Genomic DNA, 23,037 nt, shown 5'->3' with positions numbered 1-23,037 from the left:
CAAGGACTCCTCCCATTCTTCAACTAAATACACAGAGGCAATAGTATTGGATTCCTCTGCTACCTAAGTGGCTTAGCTGACGTGGGAAAAGGGAAGGCCACCTGCACTTAACTCTTGGTCTTGCCACTTAACTAGCTGTGTGACCTTAGGCAAGACACTTCGCGACGATAGCCTTGGATTTCCCCTCTGGAAAATAGGAACAAAAATATATACCTTTGCTGGGTTGCTGTGAGGATCAAATGAGTCAAAATAATAGTGATGCCTAATGACAGCTAGAATTTATTGAGGGACTGGCACATGCCAGGTAGTATCTTACTGGGCTGGCCACAGGCCTGGCTCAGGGTAAGTGTTCAGAACATGCTTGTGCGGAAGCACATGAATAGCGTGAAGGCCTGGCAGCATGTGGACCTGGGTTCAAATCCTGCCTCTGCCCCTTATAAACATTTTAACCTCAGAGAAGCCAGCCTCTGATCACAGTTTCACCAGCTGGTAAGTGGTGGTAGCTTGCCAGGTTGAGTAAGATAAGACATGTAAAGCATCTGGTGGTATTAGGATCACATCTCTCCCTTTGAGTCCATAACAGATACCCGTACCTTCTAAGTGTCAAACACTAGGGGAAGAACAATTAGCCACTTGCCCAAGGTCACTCAATCTTTGCCTCCCAGCCTGCTTTTGCTCTGCACCATGCCTCTTCCATGTCATGGGAGCCCCATGTTGTGTGGGCCAAGGCTGCTGAGGGCAGGGGCACAGACTGCCCTGGGGAAGCAGTCCACTACCCCTGCCCTGATGTCCCCATCTCTTTGGCCAGACGTGGGTGGTTTACAAGCTACAGTGCCCTGATGCTCCATCCCTTTGTCCTGGCACAGGTGGCTTGCAAGCTGCAGTGATCATTATCCCGGCCCTGCTCTCCTCATCCACTCTGCTGGTCATCAGCTGTATCATATGGAAGACGTGCCGCCGGTGGTCCCGGGTCACCTGCCCCAGCCCACCATCCCCATGAGGGGCCCAGGTAAGCCATTCAAGGTCCACAATGGCATGGAAGATCCATTTCTCTTTTACTCTTTGGACTTCTTGTGTAAAACACTCAGGAAAGGCCCTATCAGGTCTGTATTACCCAAAGGTGTGACATTTAAGTGTGACGTTAAAAGGAGAAACTCCTTCCTCTCTTGAGGCAACAGGGACAATGTGCTCAGCTGGATAAAGCCTCACAGAGGCCATGAGCACTGTCTTTGGACTCACAGCCTCTCTTGCCCTTGTTCGGAATCTGTTGGATGTTATTCACCAAGCCCTTGGGTCAAGGAATGTCCATTCTGCTGTCCTATAACTGTGACCCTAAGTGACTATGGGCCAAGACTGCCCTTGGCCCCACACTGTCTCTCTCCTGACCCCCTGGGCCTGATGGGGCCTCCACAGGAGCCTTACCAAGAAGCACAAGCCTCCTCCAAGGAATGCACTCCTGGTTTCACCCCGGCTGAAGTGTGGCTTATCACATTATCCAGGGCTTGCAGCCCTTAGAATTTTCAACTTGTCCTATCTTAAAACATCCTCCCATGCTTTCCTGAAGTAATGGAGTTACAGGAGGTGCCTCTCATGCAGCTAATTTTAAAAGTCCAGAATTCTCACCACTACCCAAGATCTCAGGACGTCTAGCCTGACTATGTGTCAACCACAAGGTTCATGGTTTCTTCCACTCATCCAGTGACACTCAAGTGTGTGCCACGTGCCCCAGGTGGGCCAGGCGGTAAGTTTATAACAAATGAGACCCAGAACTAGTAAGCTAGTGGTAAGAACAATGAAAACAGAGTGAGAAGGGCATGGATGGGATACAGGGGTCTGTGGGAGCATAGAGAAGGAGCAACTAACCAGTCAGGAGAGGAAGATTCGGGAACGCCTCCAGGAAGTGGCATCTGAACCGAGAACTGAAGGATGACTAGGTGCTTGCTGGAAGGAAGGAGTGAAAGGATAGTCCAGGCAGAGGGGACAGTCTAGAGGTTGACAAACTATGGCCCACCTCTTGGTTTTGGAACACGGCTATGTCCAATCACTTATGTATTGTCTCTGGCAGCTTTTGCTCTGCAGAGCAGAATGAAGTAGTTGAAAAAAAAAAAAAACCCTATGATTAACAAAACCAAAAAGTATTCACTATCTGGCCTTTGAAAGAAAAGGTTTGCTGACCCTAGAGATTGGAGAGCTCATACTGCCTTTTAGGGAACATAGTGGCTGGAGGGTAAGGGAGTTGGGGGAAGCAGTAGGCAGCTCACAGTGCATTCTTCCTGCAGCCATAGCAGCTGGATCCAGAGCAGATACACCTGATTTAAACTGAGCTGATCAGTCTATCTTCTCAGAAATTGGAAATGCGGGGTGTCAAATTCAAAAATGGAGCCCAGTCACATTAACACCAGTGAAGCTCTGCTGCGGAGGCTCCTGGAGCCTGCTCTTGCCCAGACTGCTCAATCAGCCATGCCTTTGATTCAGAAGGCCCTTGCAATCAATTCCCCTAACTTTTAATTTTCATTTCCCCTCAAAGTTTCTGTTACTTTCAATGAAAAAAAAAAAACCTTTCATTAACTAAAATTAAAGTCATTGAGAGACTTCCCATTGGTGGGTAATACAGGTTTAGTCAGTGAGGTCCGACATAAATACAATGAGCGATATATTTAATATATAATTTTAAATTTTCTAATAGCCATATTTTGGCTGTTAAATTTTCTAATGGCCAAAATAAGTAAAATATATTATTTAAATTTCACTCATTTCTTTTTAAATGAATAAAATTAAATAATTGAATAATATATTTTATTTTAAATATACAAAATGTTATCCAGTGATAATACTAAAAGTAATATTCATCAATATTTTAAAATTATTGAAATCTTTAACAATCTTTTCTTTTGAACTACATCTTTGAAATCTAGGGTGTATTTGACACTTATAGCACATTCAGTTTGGACTAGCCACATTTCAAGTATCCCATAGTCACAGGTGGCCAGTGGCTAACATAACAGACAGCACAGATTTAGACCCTCAGAGCCCTGCCTGAGTGGTTAAAAAGTCCTAGCCTCATTCTAAGAGCAGTGGGAATCCCCTGAAGAGCCAGGAGGTAACATGATCAAAATTTCATTTTAGGGGCTGGGCATGGTGGCTCATGCCTGTAATCCCAGCACTTTGCGGGACCAAGGCAGGCAGATTACTTAAGGTCGGGAGTTCAAGACCAGCCTGGTCAACATGGTGAAACCCCATCTCTACCAAAAATACAGAAATTAGCCAGGCGTGTTGGTGGGCACCTGTAATCCCAGCTACTCGAGAGGCTGAGGCATGAGTATCTCTTAAATCCAGGAGGTGGAGATTGCAGTGAGCTGAGATTGCACCTCTGTACTCCAGCCTGAGTGACAAAGCGAGACTCTGTCTCAAAAAAAAAAAAATTCATTTTAGGAAGATCATTCTGACTTCCACTTAAAGAATGAATGGGATGGTGGTTGAGGCTGTAGTTCGGGAGAGAGGTTGGGGCATTTGAAATAATCCAAATAAGAGATAAGAGACAATGATAGCCTGGACGCCTGGTGGTAGCAGCAGGGCTATCAAAAGCAAGTGAATTTAAAAGATGCTTAGGAGGCCGAGGCAACACCCTTCATCATCAATGTTGCCCCTACACACTAAAGCTATTTTTCACCTGCACATCTTTGAACATCTCTTCCCACCACTCCAACCCAAATATCTTCCCTTTTTCTCTCTGGCAACAAAAAAAAGTAAATCCCTTTCGATCTTGGAGACACAGTCCATGGTAGTTATGGACACAAAGTGGTTCACAGTAGGAGATCAGTTAAGTAAATGTTGCTTTCCTCCCTCAAGAAAATCTTCTCTGACTTTCTTGTGTGAACAAGAAATAAACCTTTCTTGTGTTAAACCTTAAAATGTAAGCCACTGTTCTGGGATTGATTGTTGCTGTAGCACCACTTAGCCCATTCTGACTTGTATAGCTGGAAGAAAAGAAATTAACAGAGAGAGAGATCGTGCAATATGGAGGATTCTTGGGTTGCAGTTCCTAGTGCTGAAGGATCGAGGGAGTCTGAATATGAGACAGAAAACCTGGAAATACAGGAAGTCTTGCTTAGAAAGAACGGCTAAGGGATGACCATAGGTGGTGGCTGAGTGGACAGAGGACAAGGTCTAAGTCAACAAACTGAGAGGACAGTGTTGGAAGGATCATCCCTGCATATATTGAAATCCTAACGATTAACAGATTAAGACAGTTAAGCAATGTTGGAGAGCTTGACATCCACAAGCTAAAAATCTTATTGTTTCTCTGCAACCAAGTTATGAACACCATAAAGGTAGGGACCTTTGTGTTCACTTGTGTGTCCCCAGTGCCCAGCGCAGAGAAAGCACTTAGTAAACATTTGTGGAGAGAATGGCTGGATGAAGAGGAGAGTGGTATGCCATACACTTTGACAAGTAAATAAAACTCAAGAAAGAATTCCCTCCAGCTCTTCCTTGATTCTATTTTTCTGCATTATTTTTTCCCCAGACCACAGTGGCGGGTGTCAACCACAAGGTTGACACTTTTCTTTGTCCAACCTTGAGTCTGCTTTGTTGATCTATCTTGTTGTTGCCAGAAATCTCAAGGAGCCACTTTGAAAACTCATCCCCAGTGACCTGCACGCTGGCAGCTCTAGTAAATACCATCACCCACATTACCATCACTGGCATTGCTCTCTCCTCTGCCTTCTCCCTCCTTCCCACATCCAACTCCATTGCCAAATGTCTTCTATTCTTTTTCCAGACATATCTCAAATTCATCTTCTGCTCTCTACCCGCACAGCCACTGCACAATTCAGGTTCTCGTTATTAGAGAGATGGCCTACAACAACCACCCCTTCCTAATTTCCCTACTTCTCTCTCTGCTTCTAATCCCTCTGTATTAGTTATCTATTGCTGCATAACACATTAACTTAAAATTAGGTAAAATTTAAAACCACAAATATTAATTATCTACATTTCTGTGGGTCAGGAATCTGGGTATGGCTTAACTGAGTCCTCTCACATGGCTGCAATCAGGTATTGGCTGGGGCTGCAGTCATTCTAAGGCTTGCTTGGGGGAGGATCTACTTTCAAGCTCACTAGCAGCTGCTAGAAGGCCTCCAGTCCTTGCTGGCCATTGATTAGCCATCCGCTCCTTGACACACAGACCTATCCACAGGGCAGTTCATAAGATGGCTGCTGTCTTCCCTAAGAGCAAATAAGCAAGAGAGCAAGAGAAGATGCCCAAAACAGAAGCCACAGGGAGTTCTTTTGTATTTGAATCTCAGAAATGACAACCCATCACTGCTAACATATTCTATTCATTAGAATGGAATCAATAAATTCCATCCATACTCAAGGGGAGGAAATTACACCAGGGTGTGAATACCCGGATGTGAAATCATTAAGGACAACTGAGAGACTGCCTACCACATCCTCTTCCTTGCCTCCTAGCGCGCCATCTAAAGTGCAAAGCTACTGCCAGGTGTAGTGGTTCAGGCCTGTAATCCCAGCACTTTGGGAGGCCAAGGCAGGTGGATCACCTGAGGTCAGGAGTTCAAGACCAGCCTGACCAACATGATGAAACCCCATCTCTACCAAAAATACAAAATTAACCGAGCATGGTGATGCACACCTGTAATCCCAACTATTCGGGAGGCTGAGGCAGGAGAATCACTTGAACCCAGGAGGCAGAGGGTGCAGTGAGACCAGATAGCCCCACTGCATTCCAGCCTACGCAACAAGAGCAAAATTCCATCTCAAAATAAATAAATAAATAAAGTGCAAAGCCGACCTCCTCTCTCCCCTGCTCATAAATTCTGATGACTTGCTGATAATTCCAGAACATCACCCTTTATTGCCCAAAAGACCCTCAGAATGGGTGAACAGTAGAAAGGAGAACTTTATGGGTGATATTAGTTTGCCAACCGGGAAGAGAGAATCTCTGGTATGAACTAAAGGTGTTCCTTCCTCGAGGAGGGAAGGAGCAAGTTGGGTTTTATGCCTCACAGGGTCCATATTACACAACAGAGTCATACATATTCAGCAGGCTTTGGGGGAAAGCTATACATATTTATGAGGGGAGCTGAGTGCATGCACAATGGGTAAACATATATGTAACACTCATCCCATGCTCACTTTGGGGCAGAGTTTTAGCATTAAAATGAGGTAGAATTTGGCTCTTTATGTCAAAAGATGAACACAGGACACAAAAACAGTTTGTGTACAGCCTGTATCAGCTGGTGAAACTGGTTTAAGGTCTGCAGTTGCTTATCGGAAGAGAATGTTTGTAAGGCCGGTCCTCTGTCCAATCAGAGTTGGGTTATAAATCAGAGTTAGGAGGGATATGATAGCCCTGAACCCCCAACCCATAGGTAACTTTAACTTTTGTTTCCTTAACCTTAGGGTCTGTCTTAGTTGATAAGGGAGCTTCTCAGGTCACTTCTTCATAATATTCCCCCAATCTCCATTCCATTCTTACCTCCCATCCTATACTCCACTTCCCAGAAAGGGCTCTGAATCATCAAACTGCTATTCCCTTGTACACGCCAGTCCCCCGGTCTGGAATGCTCCCCTCAACCTCCCCAGACTTTTCCACCTGGCCAACTCCTACTCATTCACCAAGACGTGCTGCTTCTGCCACATCTTTCCTAATCCTGGCCGGCAGTTTCATCTGTCTCTAATCAGACCTCCCTTGGTGCCCTGTGCTTTCCATTAACACAGCACTTACCATACCAAATCACAATTATCTCCACTTGGCTATCTGACAAGAGCTCAGATTTAACGTATTCAGAAGTTAATTTCTACTGATTTTTCTGTAAGTAAGATTTAGCAGGAGGTGGATCTTGAAGCCATCCATTTTTACTTCTCCCAGAAGCCTTGCCCCTGGTCTTAGAGACAAGCTATAGAATCTCACCAACTTCTTTAAAATTACAAAAATGCCCAGAGAGCAGCCATTTGGTAATAGGGTGCTACCAAATAAATACAGGTAATGCTTTAAAGGCAGTTAGGATCATCACAGCGTTCCTGTAGACACAGAAAGAGAGTTGGGCAGGTATAGCGATTGAGAAGTCCCCTCAGATTAGGCAGACTTTTTCCAACCTGCCTCCACTAGTTGCTGTCTGTTCTAGACAAATTACTTCATACGTAAGCCTCAATTTCCTAATTTGTAAATGGAAATAACTTACCTGGTTACTATGGTTACCACGTGTCACGTGCTGTTCTGAGTGCTTTAAATATGTTAACTTTCTTTTTCTTTTGCAGACGGGGTCTCACTCTGTTGCCCAAGCTGAAGTGCAGTGCCCCAATTATGGCTCACTGAAGCCTCGACCTCCCAGACTCAAGCAATCTTATTTGAGTCTTAGCAAATCTAATTTGCACCTTAGCCTCCAAAATAGCTGGGACCACAGGTGCTGGCCACCAAACCCAGCTAATTTTTTTTTTAAACCCTTGGCCTCCCAAAGTGCTGGGATTACAGGAGTGAGCTACCACGCCCAGCCTAAATATGTTAATTTATTTATCTTTAGAACAGTGGTATAAGGTAGGTACTATTATCCTATTTTACAGAGTCAGAAACTGGCAGAGAGTAACTTGGGCCAGTATATACAGCTAATAACTGGCAGAACCAGGATTCCAACATAGGCAGTGGAGGGTCGGAGTCCTTGTCATAAGGCGCATTGCACAGGCCTGTGTCAATTAAGTGAATAATGCGAGTAAAGGGCCTGGCAATGAGTAGGCACGCTTGATTATTTTAAAAATGTAAAACTCCTTGGCCTGGAGATGGAGAATTATTTCAAAGCCCCTTATATTCTGTGTGAACCCAGCAGGTGTTTTCCCTTGCATATGAAATGGATGGTTGAAAGGGACATTGGAGACAAGTCTTAGGTTCTTACATCCTTTCGGCTCTTTTACCCAGATCCTTTCTAAGTACAAGCGGAAGTAACCGATGTGCAAAGGACCCACTTCCGGTGTTATCCCAGGTCTTTCCCAGCTGAGCAAAGACAAGATCGTCCTCTTCCCACGCCGCCTCCTTCCGGGGTTGACCCCTTTCCCGTGAAAGCCCCGCCTCGGCAAAGGTTCGGTTTAACACCGGTGGAGGGTTGGAAGACGGAGCTGCGCCTCTCGTCTTTCAACCAATGGATTTCCTTGTTCCTTCTCACTGTTTGGTAAAGTCGGTCCCTCCTCCCAGCCGCCAGAAGGCGCTACATCGTGTGGCTCGAAGCCTAGGAGGCTCTTGGATACGGAAGTGACTTTACGCTACCGGAAGTCCGTGGCCTCGAGGGATGGGGACCGTGAGCAGGGGGTTCCGGCAGCTGGAAGCTGAGCAGTCGTGGTTCCTCCGTGCGGTAGTTTCCACCTCTGACAGTCTCATATGCTCAGATGGGAAAACAGGCTTTTGGAGGAAGGAGCCTCTCGTATTTATACAGCGAGAAACTCCTCAGACAAGCTCTTCCCATACGACTCGCCAGGACCGAGGGACGACATTTGCTCGGCCTGAGGAATCCCTGAGGCAAGTCTCACGGAACTGTGGCCATTCCACAGATGGAGAAAGCGAAACCCAGAGAGGGACCTGCAACGTACAGGGACCTGCCAGAGTAGAGTTACGAGATCTAGCAAATAAAATGCAGGATGGCCGGTTGAAGTTGAATTGCAGGTAAACGATGAGTAATGCTTTAGTATAAGACTATCCCAAATATTGCAGTGAGACACGTATGCTAAAAAAGTACTCATCTTTTATCTGAATTCAAATTTAACTGGATGTCCTGTATTTTATTTGGCGACCCTACCCTAAGGTCACCTGAGTGGAAAAGCAGAAAGCGCTATGTTGGGGAGGGTCCTATATGCCTCCCTGCCTGGGGCTTACTAGTGTATGGAGCTGGGTTCTCCCCAAGTGTGACCCTGAGGTTATTTTAACGGCCCCCATCTCATTTCAGTCGATGATCTCCCCACTGCAGGATCTAGACCTATTCAGGAGCTGACAAGGAGCCGCATCTTCCACTCCCATTCAGGGGCATCACACCACCACCACCCAGACTAGTTTATTCAAAAGGCACTGTCTACTCTGTGCTAAGCACAGTCTGAGGTTCCAGATCACGCTAGAAAGTAGGAGAAACACTCCCTGTCTTTGTGGAATCAACAGGATTAGATATGCAGGAAGACAAAGATGTAGAGAGAAAAACTACAGTACCTTGTGATCAGTAGTTCTTTAATAGGGATAAATACAAGGTGCATGAAAGCCCAGAGATAGAACACCTAATCAAGGCATAGAAAGTAAGAGAGAGGAGACACCCAAGCTGTGGAAATCAACTGAAGGGCTTTCAGCAGAGGACTGACAAGCTTGGATTCATGTTTCAGAAAGATCCCTCTGACCACTAGAAGGCTATGTCAGATCATTTTACTGGTTGAATTTACACAGGCTTAGCTGTTTACCCCAAAGGTGTCAGGAAGAGCGTTTAAAATGGGGCAAAAGGATTGTGGAACCCCCATCCTTTTGCCTCCCCTTTGTTCCCCTTAACAGCTGGAATGAGCTGGCTTGGGCAGGTGGGTTTTCTAGGTGAGAGATGATTCCCACCCAGAGGGACACCATCTCCCTCTGATCGAGGGTGAACAGAGTTGACAACTTGTATGTCTGCCCTCCCCAAAGTTTCCTGGCCAGGTCCACCTTTCAGACTGTGGGCAGAGGTGAAGGAAGCACACACTACTACCAGCCCCAAGGGTCTTCTCCCTCTACCCCTTTTGAATATACTTTTTTTCTTTTGTTTTTTATTTTGAATACACTTTGAATTAATCTTCCCAAAGATCCTGTCATACTGTTGCTCCAGAAGCATAGAGGGCTCCCTACTGCTTACAGAATTAAGTTCGGAGTCCTGGCTCTGTGATTCAAGGTCCTCTGTGACCATGCTGCACTGTGAGCTCCCTGAGAGCTCAGAGAGACTTAACTCTGCATCACCAACATCCACCACGGGCTATAGCCACAGTAAGTGCTCACTACATGCTCAAGGAATTACCTTTCAGCATCACTTATTGAGCACTTAATGACATGCTAAGTCCTGGACTGAGTACTTTACACCCATTTCTTTTTTCTTTTGAGGAGTCCCACCCTGTCGCCCAGGCTAGAGTGCAATGGTGCGATCTCAGCTCACTGCAACCCCCACCTCCCAGATTCAAGTGATTCTTCTGCCTCAGTCTCCCAAGTAGCTGGGATTACAGGCAGGTGCCACCACGCCCAGCTAATTTTTTGTATCTTTAGTAAGACAGGGTTTCACCATGTTGGCCAGGCTGGTCTCAAACTCCTGACCTCAGGATTGAACCACCATGCCTGGCCTTATACCCATTTTCTCATTTAATCTTCACAATAACACTCTGAGGGAAATATAGTTAGCAGCCACGTTATACAAATGAGTAAACAGATTCAGACAGGTTCAGAGCATGTTTATTCATTTGCCCATTTGGCATATACTTTTTGAGCACCTACTCCATTCTAGGTGATAAGGACATAGCAGTGAAAAAATAAATCAGGTTTATTCCAAGAGCCCAGAGCTCACATTCTAGAAAGGCTGACAGTTTCCCTTGTGTTATGGAATACATTATGGAGTTACGTTATAGAGTTATGTTATGGAGTTACGGAGCTTTTCTATAAAGAAAAAGAAAACCAGTTAAGGGAAAAGAGAGAGACTGGGACATGCTATTTTCTAAAGGGTGATCTAGAAAGCTTCCCCTAAGGGAAACATTTGAGCAGAACCTGAATGAAGTGAGTGAGGCCCACAGATAACCCAGGAAGATCATTCTAGAGAGAGGGGACAGTGTGGCCAGGACCCAGTGTGTGAGGGACAAGTGTGAGAATCGGAGAGGCAGTTAGCCAAGGACTTTGTATTTCTTTTTTTTTTTTTGAGACGGAGTCTTGCTGTCACCCAGGCTGGAGTGCAGTGGCGCAATCTCAGCTCACTGCAACCTCTGCCTCCTGGGTTCAAGTGATTCTCCTGCCTTAGCCTCCTGAGTAGTTGGGATTACAGGTGCCCACCACCACACCTGGCTAATTTTTAGTAGAGACAGGGTTTCACCATGTTAGCCAGGATGGTCTTGAACTCCTGACCTCAGCCTCCCAAAGTGCTGGGATTACAGGCATGAGCCACCATACTCAGCAGGACTTTAAATTTCATTCTTGGTGAAATGGAATCCCAGGAAGCACAGCATCTGGCTGCTGGGTAGAGGATGGACTGTGGAAGGAAAGGGGGAAGGGCCAGGTCTGAGTGTGAGAAGATGGAAGCTCAGGTCTGTTAACTCATTGAGGGAGAGAAAGAGAAAGGGAGCATGCGTACAGGAGGGGCTTCAGGAGGCACAGGTGGGTTGTAAGGAGGCATTGCAAAGAGGACGTTTCTCAGGTGAGGCTCCAGGGAAGGATGGGTCTGTGAGAGGCCAACAGGAACGTCTGGTTTCCAAGGCAGCCAGGAGGTATGAGGAGCCACTGCCAGTGGGTTGCTTAGCAAGGAGCTTGGAGAGGCAATGCCCACGTAGCCAGGACTCGGGGAGACCCCTGGTTAGATTCGCCTGCACAAGCCCTAATCTACCATTCTCCACATTTCATGCTTTTTTCTTCTCTTTAGAAAAAGATTGAAATAAACAAAAACAAATAACTGGGGGGAAATGACTTAACTATTATCCTCAAGTAAGCCACATCAAGTTCTGTGTATATCTTTCTCGGAAAAGTAAATTTCACATCCTCGCTGCAAATGGAACTTGAAACACTAGAAAGGCTCCAGTGAGAAATCTGTTCAAACTCCATGACAGCTACTGTCATTTCAAAAGCCACAGAAGCCCACCTCAGTGGACCTGCTGAGAAGAGGAAACCAAGTACACCTGGGTCTCACTGCAGCCAGCCATGAGATCTCCCCAGGGCTCCTGGACTTTTCACAGCAGATGCCTGGTTCCAGCAGAAAAACCTATGTCCCTCCCCACAAAAGAAGCGTGAGTGCTTGGAGAACTGAGATGGAAGAAGTCTTAGAGTCCGATAGACAATTACAGGCTTGGTAATACCTGTAAATCGTGGCTTTGGTGGATCACAGAAGGTAATGGAGTAATCCTTTCTGATTGCCCTGAGTCTCTTGATATCCTGAGCTTTCAGCCTATTTATTGTCAGAGTACCAAAAACTGGATTCAACCTGGAAAAGGAGACACCGCTGCTTTGGGAAAGCACCTAGTTCACTCCAAACCCATGGCACATTGCCTCATGAGATGACCTCATGCAGTTCCCAGGACTGGCTGAGATATTGAAGGAGGATGGCCAGGCTTACCCAGAGAGAAGCTCAAGTGAAGATAGAAAATTCATCACAATACAGTGTCCAGAATAAGCGAATCCACAGAGATGGAAGGTAGATTCGTGTCGTCAGGGACTGGGGAATGGAGAAAATGGAGAATGACTGCTAATGGATGTGGTATTTCTTTCTAGGGTGATGAATATGTCCTAGAATTAATAGTGGTGATAGTTACACAACTCTGAATGCACTAAAAATCACTGACTTCTGCACTTTGTTATTATTATTATTATTGAGACAGAATCTCACTCAGTCACCCAGGCTGAAGTGCAGTGGTGCGATCTCGGCTCACTGCAACCTACGCCTCCCTGTTGAAGCGATTCTCCTGCCTCGGCCTCCCCAGTAGCTGGGATTACAGGCGCCCGTCACCACACCCAGCTAATTTTTGTATTTTTAGTAGAGATGAGGTTTTGCCATGTTGGCCAGGCTGGTCTCAAACTCCTGACCTCAGGTGATCCACCCACCTCAGCCTCCCAAAGTGCTGGGATTACAGGAGTGAGGCACCATGCCCAGCCTTCTGCACTTTAAAAGGGTGAATTTTACTGCATATGAATTACATCTCAAATCTTTTAATTGCAGCAGAAAAATATTTAGGGTTCCCTGCAGCCACTAGGGGGGACTCTAAAATCTGACCTCCTTTGCTCAACAGCTCACACACCCCAGGTGCATAATTTGAAGGAGCCTTTGTCCTGATAAGCACTGCCAGTCTCAGGGGATGCCAGGGCCGTCAGCATTGAACACACCAATACTCTGTGCCCAGCCCTGTTGTAACAGGCACTGTCCAAAGAAGCAAAGCCGACCACCAGGTGTTTGCTCTCTGACGGCCTGGCCAACCTGCAGGGAGAGCAACGGTGCAGAGTCCACTCAGAACCTCCCGCACACCCATTTCTTGGCTCTGTATCTTCTGTATGAATTTTCACGGCTATGTTAAATACTCCATTGCCCCTACGCTGGGCCAGGCCTTAGGCTGGGCATTGGGCTCACACAGAGGCCATTCACCAGTTATGAGCTACATAACAGCCCACCTCAGCCCCTGACAGCAGCCCCTTCCTTATGGCACCAGGCCTGAGGGCCCATGAGGAGGAGAGAGATGAGTCAGATAGGGTGAGTGTCGGTGAGGGAAGCATGCACTACAGCCAGGAGGGATCAGGATGGAGGCAGAGGGCATAAGCTTCTCAGTGCAGGGTGGGGAAATCTTGCCCTCGGCCTAGCCCAGGCTGCTTTGTGAATCAAAATGCCAGATTCCGCTGCAGTTTTTAAAAACCTAAGTATTTATTTATTTGCATTATATTTACAAAGGTGGGAAGGAGACCCCAAGGACACCCCCACACCTGGCTGACCAGGCCCCTTTCGCTACAGAGGAGGCAGACACGGCTAGAAGGGACAGGATTTATGTTGCATACTTGAACTACAGCGAGTGTAAGACTGGTCCTATTTACAGGGCAGAAACACTACAGGTGGAGCGCAGGGGTGGCAGGGTGGGCACCAGAGTCCTGGCCAAGGGTACCCTTGCCTGCCATCTTCCCCACCTCTCCCAGAGGCATCTCTGAGGCCCCGCTGGGGTTCTCCGGGGGGAACAAGGCCCGCTCACATGATGCTCGCAGGGGTGAAGACAGGGCCCACACACAGGGTGTCTGTGATCTCCCAGCCGCAGGACAGAGGCTTGCACACACCCTCCATGTCATCGTCCTGTTCTGTAGCCATCAGCTGCCTTCGCAACGCTTCCCTAGGGGTGAGAGAGGGGTGCTGCAAGTAGCCAGCATGGGGCTGGCAGGCCCCTGTACCTGGAGACACAGCCCCATTGGGGCATAGGGCTCTCAGCTGAGCCCGAGCTCAGCTGAGGGCAGGGACAAGGGCAGGCTGCTGACCCCTCCCCAACTGCTCCCTACTCCCATGTGGCACACATACTGAGCATTTACTGTGTGCCAGCCATCATGCCAGGCACTTATCTATTTGTATCTTCCCAAAAACCCCATGAAGGGGGCATTACCATCCCCCTTGCATTGATGATGTAATCAATCAGTTCCCCAGAGACAGAAGTGACCTGCCTACAGTCACATCCCAGTAGGTGGTAGAACTAGGACTGAACCCAGCTCTCCAAAGCCCACATTCATCACACCCCCAACAAAATCACCCATTCTCTCAAACAATCCCACAAACTGTTTCTCCTCCTTTATACTCATGTTGATAAATGGCTCCACCATCAGATTTGGAAACAGTTGGCAATCTTGTTCCCGCACCCAGTCGAGCCCTGCTGAGCCCAACTTCTGGCCACCCTCATGTGCCCAGTGGTCTCCATCCCCACGGGTAACACCATTTCAGTCTCCCTGATCTGCTCGTGCCCTTTGCAAATAGTTCTCAGCCAGGACCCACATTCACCTTTCCAAAAAGCAACTCCCTGCTCTTGAGCTGCCAGCAACTTCTCTCTGCTCTCAGGCCCTGCAAAATCCAGCCCTACCTGCCTCTCCTGCCATACTTCCGCCATACTCTCAGCCACACCTGCCTACATACCTGGGCCATCCACAGTGGCCATCGTTTGGGCTCTTAACATATGTCCTCTCCCCAGCCTGGGCCCATGCTCGTCTCTCTGCCTGCATCATCAACCCTCACCTAATTCCTTCTTAACCTTCAGATCTCAGCTTTGGTGACAATCATGAGATGACACAGCAGAGGAACTGAATGCACCTGGGCAAACTGCTCCTGCTTTCTGTAGCCCTCTCCCTACCCGCAAAGAAGGCCCTTCACCACTGACTAGCTGTGTGACCTCAGAAGAGTGACTCTGTTTGTGATAACGCTGACCCCCACAGAGTTTTGTGGGGGGGAAATAGTCATACGACCCCTAATGTAAGGCCTGATGTCAGGGTTCACTGGCTGTGACTCCCCCATCTTGCATGCCTCTTGCCTCACTGGATCCCCGCACTAGCCTGGTGGGGCAGATAGGGCTACTGTTATGCCTATTTTCTAGGTGGAAAGACCGAGGCTCAGCAAGCAGGCAGACCAAGTCTTTCCTGTGTCACACAGCAGCCACCCGACTGGTCAGCTCTGTCTGCATCTGCCCTTGTCCTCAATCTACACAGGAGCTAGGGTGGTCTTTCCATTGTGCAAATCAGACTCTGTTATGCCCCTGCTTCAAACTGTTCATGCTTCCCACTGCTCTCAAAGTGCGTCATTCAGCCTTCAAGCCCTTCCCAGATCTAGCCCTGCCTCCCTCTCCAGCCACAGCCACCCTCCATGAGAGCCTTAAATGCACTACACTTGCTCTCTGTTCCTTTCTTCTGGGAAGCCCTACCACACCCTCTTGTGGTTGACTCCCACTTCCTCAGGGAGGGCTCTGTGCTTCCACTGGGCACAGTATTATTACGAGGGCCTGTCTGCTTCTCTGTGTCTCCCTCAGGGCTGTGAGCTCTCTAGGCAAAGCCCAGCCTCACTCATGGCCACAGCCAGGTGCCCAAGCATAGGCCTCATGAGGGGTCAGCAGCCAACAGCTACTTGTCAAATTGGATTACACAAAAGCGGAATCTCAAATCTCAGGTTTCCCTCATTTCTGCCCAGTTTTTCCCCATACCCCCATTTTCCAGCAGGACCCTCTTACCAGGCCACCCGGGACATGGCATAGGTGATGTGGCAGGTCTGGGTCCCCCCAAAGGGGGAACCCATGCCCATGGTGTAGGCGCCCATGTTGTCAAAGACCAGCCAGTCCCCTACATGTAGTTGCGGCAGCCACAGGCCCTCAGCCACGCAGTCACAGCCATCAACCGCCGGGCCCCACAGGCTGCTGCTGTACAGGGGCTGTTCCGTGGAGGGTTTCTGTAGGAGGAAGGGATGACCATGCCAGCTCTCCTGGGCATACAACAGCCTTGCCACTCCCTCCCTCAAAAGCCTTCTATGGCTCCCATAGCCACAAGGATAAAGTCTAGATGGCCCTCTTAGCTTAGTATTTAAGGCCCTTCTCACTTCTCTGTATTCATTGCCTCTTACGCTCTCAAGTCACAAATGCCTGGTCTTAAATCCAGGTTTCAACAGTTGTGAGCTGTGTGACCTTCTCCATGACTCAGTTTGCTGATTTGTAAAATGGGGATAACAATAGTACCTACCTCTTAAAGTTACTGCAAGGATAAATGACTTAGTGTATGGAAAGCCTGCAGAACAGTGGCCGACACACTGCGAAGGTGCATGGAAAGTCAGCACAATTGTAACCGTTACTGTTGTGATTATTGTTGTTATTACCTCTGTGCTTTGGTCTTCACTGACCTCTTTCCAGACCTCAGCATGTCCACACCTCCACAGACCTTCCCTGACCCTCAAATCCAGCCTGTCTTCTGAGCTCACTGGGGCACCCTCGTCTATGAAGGCCTCCCAGATGTCCTCACTCCATGCCAGGCCCAGCAACAGGAGCCAGCACTGCACAAGTGGGTTAGACTCGCCCTCCCTCAGGCCCTCAGTCTCATGAGAAAGACGAATCTCCAACAACAATCACAGGGGGACCTGGCAGAGGTCACAGAGGACCCCACGGAATACACACACTGACCCCCATTTCAGAAAAACTGAGGCTCTGAGAGCTTAAATGACTTGCCCAAAGACACAACTACCAATGACATACAATTTAAGATTTTTTCTTTTAAATGATTTCCAAATCCAGAAAAGAAATTTGCAACACAGATCTTTTGTGGACAACTAAGGTATCAATGCCATTTGTCATACTGTAGGCAGGGATCCTGCCGGGCAGGTCCTAGAGTCACCACTGAAAGGTGGATGATGCTGACTGTGCCTCTCAGGGGCCTCTTCTACCCTCACTGCCCTTGCAGATACTCCAGTGACTCCAGTTGCTCTGTCTCCCTAAGTAAACCCTACTTCCCTTCCCATACCTCCTACCTTCCCCCATGCTATTCCCTGAGGCCCCACATCTGCAAACTCCTATTTTTCCTTTAGATCCCAGCTAAAGTGGCTTCAGGGAAGCCTTTCCTAAAGCTCCATGCTCCCCCAACCTTTGCTTTCATAGCATCTACCATAACTCATAAATATTTGTGCAATATCTGCTCAGACCTTTCTTCCCTGCAGACTGTAAATTCCATGAACCCAGGGATTGTGCAGGTCTTGAGATTCCCATCTCCTCCATGCCTAAGGCTGGCATCCATTAGGTGCTTATTCAAATAATATTTTTTAAATAAATATGAGTTAAAGAATGAGGTATACATGAGTGATGAGAAAGAGAAAGAGTGAGAAAGGGGAAAAAAAGGATATGGATAGAAGCCATCCAAAGGGCACAGACGGAAGCAACAGAGAAGACCAGCAGAGAAAAAAGGAAGGGCATTTCAATACCTTAGTCAAGGCAGGAATAAATAAAATTGAGAAAGAAAAGTCACAGTTTCCACAAGCAGAAATAATGTTCATATATTTGACAAAAAGCTAATTAGTAAGCTATTGGTCCCCTTAATAAAGAAAAATGTGTACATTATTTAAGTCAAGAATGATAGTTATCCAATTTTCATGAATTCATTCATTCAACAAGTACTTATTGAGCATCTACTAATTGCCAGGCTGTGATCTGGGAGCTGGAGATGCAGCAGTAAACACACACACAAAATAAAATGCCTGTGGTCATGAAGTTCACATTCTAAGAAGGGGAGACAAAGGAATACTGTATGTCCTTGTTCATATAACTGAACATTCTTGTTTGTAAACTTTTGTTAGTGAGTAAAATTAACCTCAATTGCTCTGAATGATTTCCATTAGCCCCATTCATTGAAAAACATTAAGCTGATGTTTAACGATGAGGGGAGGGGATACTCTATAAATGAATCTACAAGGATCTTTGAGAAAATAAATTTTAAAGATTCTTCCACAGCACAGAGGAAAGGCACCCTTGATTATAAGAAGTTAGCATTCCCTCACTTGTTACTAGTGTTATAAATTTTTTTTAAAAGGTGAAAAAAAGATTTTTAAACTTTACATGAAATAATGCAAAACTACGCTTTTACTATTTATTCATCTATTTAATTTTCTTTTGAGACAGAGTCTCACTTTGTCATCCAGGCTGGAATGCAGTGGTGCAATCTTTACTCACTGCAATCTCTGCCTCCTGGGTTCAAGTGATTCTCCTGCCTCAGCCTCCCGAGTAGCTCAGATTACAGGTGCCCACCACCGCACCCAGCTAATTTTTGTATTTTTAGTAGATACAGCATTTTGCCATGTTGGCCAGGCTGATCTCAAACTCCCAGCCTCAAGTGATCTGCCCGCCTTGGCCTCCCAAAGTGCTGGGATTACAGGCATGAGCCACCGTGCCTGACCCACTTTAACTATTTAAAGCCATTATTATAGTTTTATTGTTATTATTCTTTTTTTAGATGGAGGCTCGCACTGTCACCCAGGCTGGAGTGCAGTGGCACCATCTCACATCACTGCAACCTCTGCCTCCCGGGTTCAAGTGATTCTCCTGTCTCAACCTCCTGAGTAGTTAGGACTACAGGTGCCTACCACCATGCCTGGATAATTTTTGTATTTTTAGTAGAGACAGGGTTTCCCCATGTTGGCCAGGCTGGTCTCAAACTCCTGACCTCAGGGGATCCACCTGCCTTGGCCTCCCAAAGTGCTGGGATTACAGGCATGAGTCACCACGCCCAGCATATCTTTTTTTTTTTTAAGGAATCTGTGAAATAAATATTCCAAAAGCTGTGACAACAAGCTTGCAAATCTTAGCTCTCTTTCCAAGTCTGAAACGGACAAGCATCTGCAAAAATCTAAGATGCCCAGTCTGCCAGCTACTAGGCCCCTCTGTGAGAGAGGGAAGGGGGTTTCTCATTTACAAAGCATACCACCACCACTTCATACCTTATCTGGGAGGCAGGTGGCATGATTGCATTTCCATTTTACAGATGAGAAAGCTCAGAGAGGGAAGGTAGCCCACCCCAGGCTCTAGGGGGAGTTAGTAACAGAACTCTGGGCAGTCCCAGACAAGTAGCCTCCTGGCTGCCTTCCTCAAAGGCACATATGTCTGACAGAGCCACAGAAGAAACAAGGTCAAACATTTAAAAGTACATGGCCTTGATGGAATCCCAAAATAATTCTTCAACTTTTAAAGAATAACTCAATAGGCCAGGCATGGTGGCTCACACCTGTAATCCCAGCACTTTGGGAGGACAAGGCAGGTGGATCACCTGAAGTCAGGAGTTCAAGCCCAGCCTGGCCAACATGGTGAAACCCTGTCTCTACTAAAAATACAAAAAAAAAAAAAAAAAGCCAGGCATGGTGCCAAGTGCCTGTAATCTCAGCTGAGACAGGTGAATCATTTGAACCTGGAAAGCGGAAGTTGCAGTGAACTGAGATCACACCACTGCACTCCAGCCTGGGCAACAGAGCAGGACTCTATATATATAAAAAAAAAGTAAATTAATAATCCCTATACTACATCAAGTGTACAAAAATATTTTAAAAGACAAAAATGAGATAAACAAGGGCAACACATAAAAAGAAGAAAAAAAATTCCTATGGCCAAAATCTCATTCATGAATATATAGGCAAAAACCCGACGTGAAATCTTAGCTAACCAAGTTCAGTCATCTTCAATAGTTAAATAATTTATCTCTAAAATAAAAGGTACAGACAACAGGAGAGAAGTCAATCACTGGCTTCATCATAACATGGAAAATATAGATCTACAGGTGAAGTTTAATTTTCCCAATACATGTCAAGATACCATTCAGTAGCCTGTAGCATCTATTCTTTATTAAAACTATAGACAAAACAAAACCCCACAATAAAGAGAGACTATTTTAAATAAGGATCCAACTCTGACTTCATTGAGATACACTAAAGTTCAGCCCGGCCATTTTCCAAATGGAGAAACTAGAGAAATAAGGCTCAGAGAGTTTAAGTAGAGTACATAATCTCTACAAGTTCACAATACGCTGCATAGAATTCACTGTACAGAATACACCATAATTTATGTATCTTCCACCCTGCCAACAAACATTAAGGTCTTTTCCAGTGTTTTATATTATAAAAATATATACATCCTGATACATCTCTTCGAACATGCATGCCAAGAGTTTCTTTACAATATAGGCCTAGGAACTTGCTGTAATGTAGGGCATACCTATGTTTAAATTTACCTGAATAATGCCTACTTGTTTCCCAAAGTAGAGATACACCAACTCCTACCTTTGTATTTCTGTGGTATCTTATAATGTCTTTTCTTTCATTTGTAATTTTATTAGTCTAGGTACACACTTGGTAAGTGCTATTGCAATACATTCCAGACAGGTTCACACTTTTGAAAGCATAAAAAACTAGAATAAAATGGAATGGCAAGTAAGAAATCCCCATCTTGGCAATAAAAGGAAGATTGTTCTGCATGGACTAGGGTAACTGTCCTGAATTTTGCCCCCCAAGATCGTCAGAAAACTCCCATGATACTTGCCCCCTCTCGATCCCTCCCTGCACCCAGTTGTACCTGGCATCTGTGAAGTGCTGATACACACTTGTTGAATTACATCTTTACACGCTATATGGTTTGGCTTTGTGTCCCCACCCAAATCTCATCCTGAATTGTAATCCACGGATACTGAGTGAGGGACCTGGTGGGAGGTGACTAGATCATGAAGGGGGTTCCCCCATGCTGTTCTCATGATAGTGAGGGAGTTCTCATGAGAGCTCATAGTTTTGAAAGTGTTTGGAAGCTCCCCCTTCACACTTCTCTCTCCTGCGGCCGTGTAAGATGTGCCTGCTTCCCCTTCTGCCATGATTGTAAGTTTCCTAAGGCCTCCCTAGCCATGCGAAACTGTCAATTAAACCTCTTTCCTTTATAAATTACCCACACTCAGGTATTCCTTTATGGCAGTATGAGAACAAACCAGTACACACACTAAATATATGTCATTTTAGAGCACTCAATGAACATTTAAAATGTTTATATATTAAAAAGTCCATCTAACACACCACTATTTAAAGAAAAACATATGCCCATAATATATAAAATGTTTAAGTGAAAAACAAACTGCACTTGACACTTTTTTAAAAAGTAGAGATCAGAAACAAGATTGGCCTTTAAAAATGTTACAGCATTGTTAATTAGAGCTTTTGAGCCTAGTTCTCTCCCCCCACCCAGCTCTGATTATTTCTAATATTTTAGAAGTATATTAAGAAAAACACCTTTTAATCTCAGAGCAGCTAAAATTGGTTAAATCATAGCATTATTAAACAAAAAGTCTTGTTTATTTTTAGCAAGACTAGACAACCTTTTAAAAAAAATTATCAGGCCAGGTGTGGTGGCTCATGCGTGTAATCTCAAGGTGGGAGGATTGCTTAAACAAAAGATCATAACAAGGAGTTCAAGACCAGCCTGGGCAACATGGCAAAACCTCATCCCTACAAAAAGTACATAAATTAGCCAGGCATAGTGGCATGTGACTATATTCCCAGCTACTCAGAAGCTGGAATGGGAAGGATGGCTTAATCCTTGGAGGTCAAGGCTACAGTGAGACATGATGGTGCCACTGCACTCTGGCCACGGTGACAGAGTGTGACTCTAAAATAAAATAAAATAAAATTCTCATTAAACCCCCAAAAAGTAGAATTCAAAGAACATTTTAACAAGAGTCATCTCTGAATGGTAGGATTAGTGAATCATTTTATTTTACTGTTTGTGTTCAATTTTCTTTCTAACAAACATTCTATTTCTGTAAGAGAAATATATATATATATAAAATAAAGATAATCTATATATAAAATAAAGATTCTATAACAGCAGAGCACAAAAGAAACAGATTTTCTATTAATTACAGCCCACTTAGTTAAAACACAATAGTGTATGAAAACTTCTATGAAATAACAAAGAATTACAAAACTAAAATAATAAACCAACAGATTGAAAAATATTTGCATCAAACATCATATTAAATACATGCTTACATGCATATGCAAGCTCATCTATATGTGCAAGAAAAAACTTCAAGACCTCCCAAATTAACTGAACAGTGGATATAAAGAGGCACTGACATCAAAAGAAATAAAACAACAAACAAAAACACAATGCTTTGTCCTTGTCAAAGATACAGAAATGAAAGAAACAATGGCTGGGCGCAGTGGCTCATGCCTGAATCCCAGAACTTTGGGAGGCTGAGGCAGGCAGATCACCTGAGGCCAGGAGTTCAAGACCAGCCTGGCCAACATGGTGAAACCTGGTCTCTACTAAACATACAAAAATTATCCAGACATGGTGGCACACATCTGTAATCCCAGCAACTTGGGAGGCTGAGGCAGGAGAATCACTTGAACCCAGGAGGCAGAGGTTGTAGGGAGCTAAAATCACACCACTGTACTCCAGCCTGGGAGATAGAGTGACACTCTGTCTCAAACTAAAATTTAAAAAAATGAAACAGGTATGCCATTTCAGATGAATTAGCCAACAAGAAAAAAATCATAGCAAGCAATGCCTGTGAGCTTTTTGTGAAATGGACACAACTGGTAATATATCAGTCCAAGCTTTTGGAAATAAAATCTGGCAGTATGTATCAAGAGGGCTAAAAATGCTCATGTCTTTTTACTCAGTAATTCTATTCCAGGGACGCATCATAAGAAAATGGTTTTTAGGATGGGTACAGTGGCTCACACCTGTACTCCCAACACTTTGGGAGGCCAAAGCAGGAGGATCGTTTGAGACCAGGAGTTTAAGACCAGCCTGGGTAATATAGTGAAACTCCATCTCTTAAAA

General features: G+C 45.6%; 1 protein-coding gene and 1 long non-coding RNA gene across 11 annotated transcripts in view; one reads left to right on the top strand and one right to left on the bottom strand.

The window, feature by feature from the left end:
- AZIN2 (antizyme inhibitor 2) overlaps window positions 1-23,037 on the bottom strand; it is a 79,446-nt gene that overhangs the window by 28,655 nt on the left and 27,754 nt on the right. For 3 of the 10 annotated variants that reach the window (XM_012440437.2, XM_012440447.2, XM_012440466.2), the window contains 2 exons: window positions 15,922-16,136; window positions 13,555-14,055 (listed from right to left, as the gene is read on the bottom strand). The exons of 6 other annotated variants lie outside the window; for them this stretch is intronic. In XM_012440437.2, the coding sequence (XP_012295860.2) occupies window positions 13,917-14,055; window positions 15,922-16,136 (354 nt within the window). In that variant the 3' untranslated portion in view covers window positions 13,555-13,916. Of the gene's footprint in view, window positions 1-13,554; window positions 14,056-15,921; window positions 16,137-20,493; window positions 21,853-23,037 lie in introns of those variants that run through there. One more of the 10 variants, XM_064363661.1, reaches the window with a different exon arrangement.
- LOC135269484 (uncharacterized) lies at window positions 890-12,541 on the top strand. The gene is made up of 3 exons (XR_010337767.1): window positions 890-1,009; window positions 7,934-8,527; window positions 11,622-12,541. It is a non-coding gene; the product is annotated as an uncharacterized LOC135269484 (long non-coding RNA).

This window comes from Aotus nancymaae, unplaced genomic scaffold (assembly GCF_030222135.1).
Source record: "Aotus nancymaae isolate 86718 unplaced genomic scaffold, 86718_ANA_hifiasm-v0.15.2.pri h1tg000053l, whole genome shotgun sequence".
Classification (NCBI taxonomy): domain Eukaryota; kingdom Metazoa; phylum Chordata; class Mammalia; order Primates; family Aotidae; genus Aotus; species Aotus nancymaae.
The sequence above is the reverse complement of the archived record's forward strand: the minus strand, read 5'-3'. Positions and strand labels throughout refer to the sequence as shown.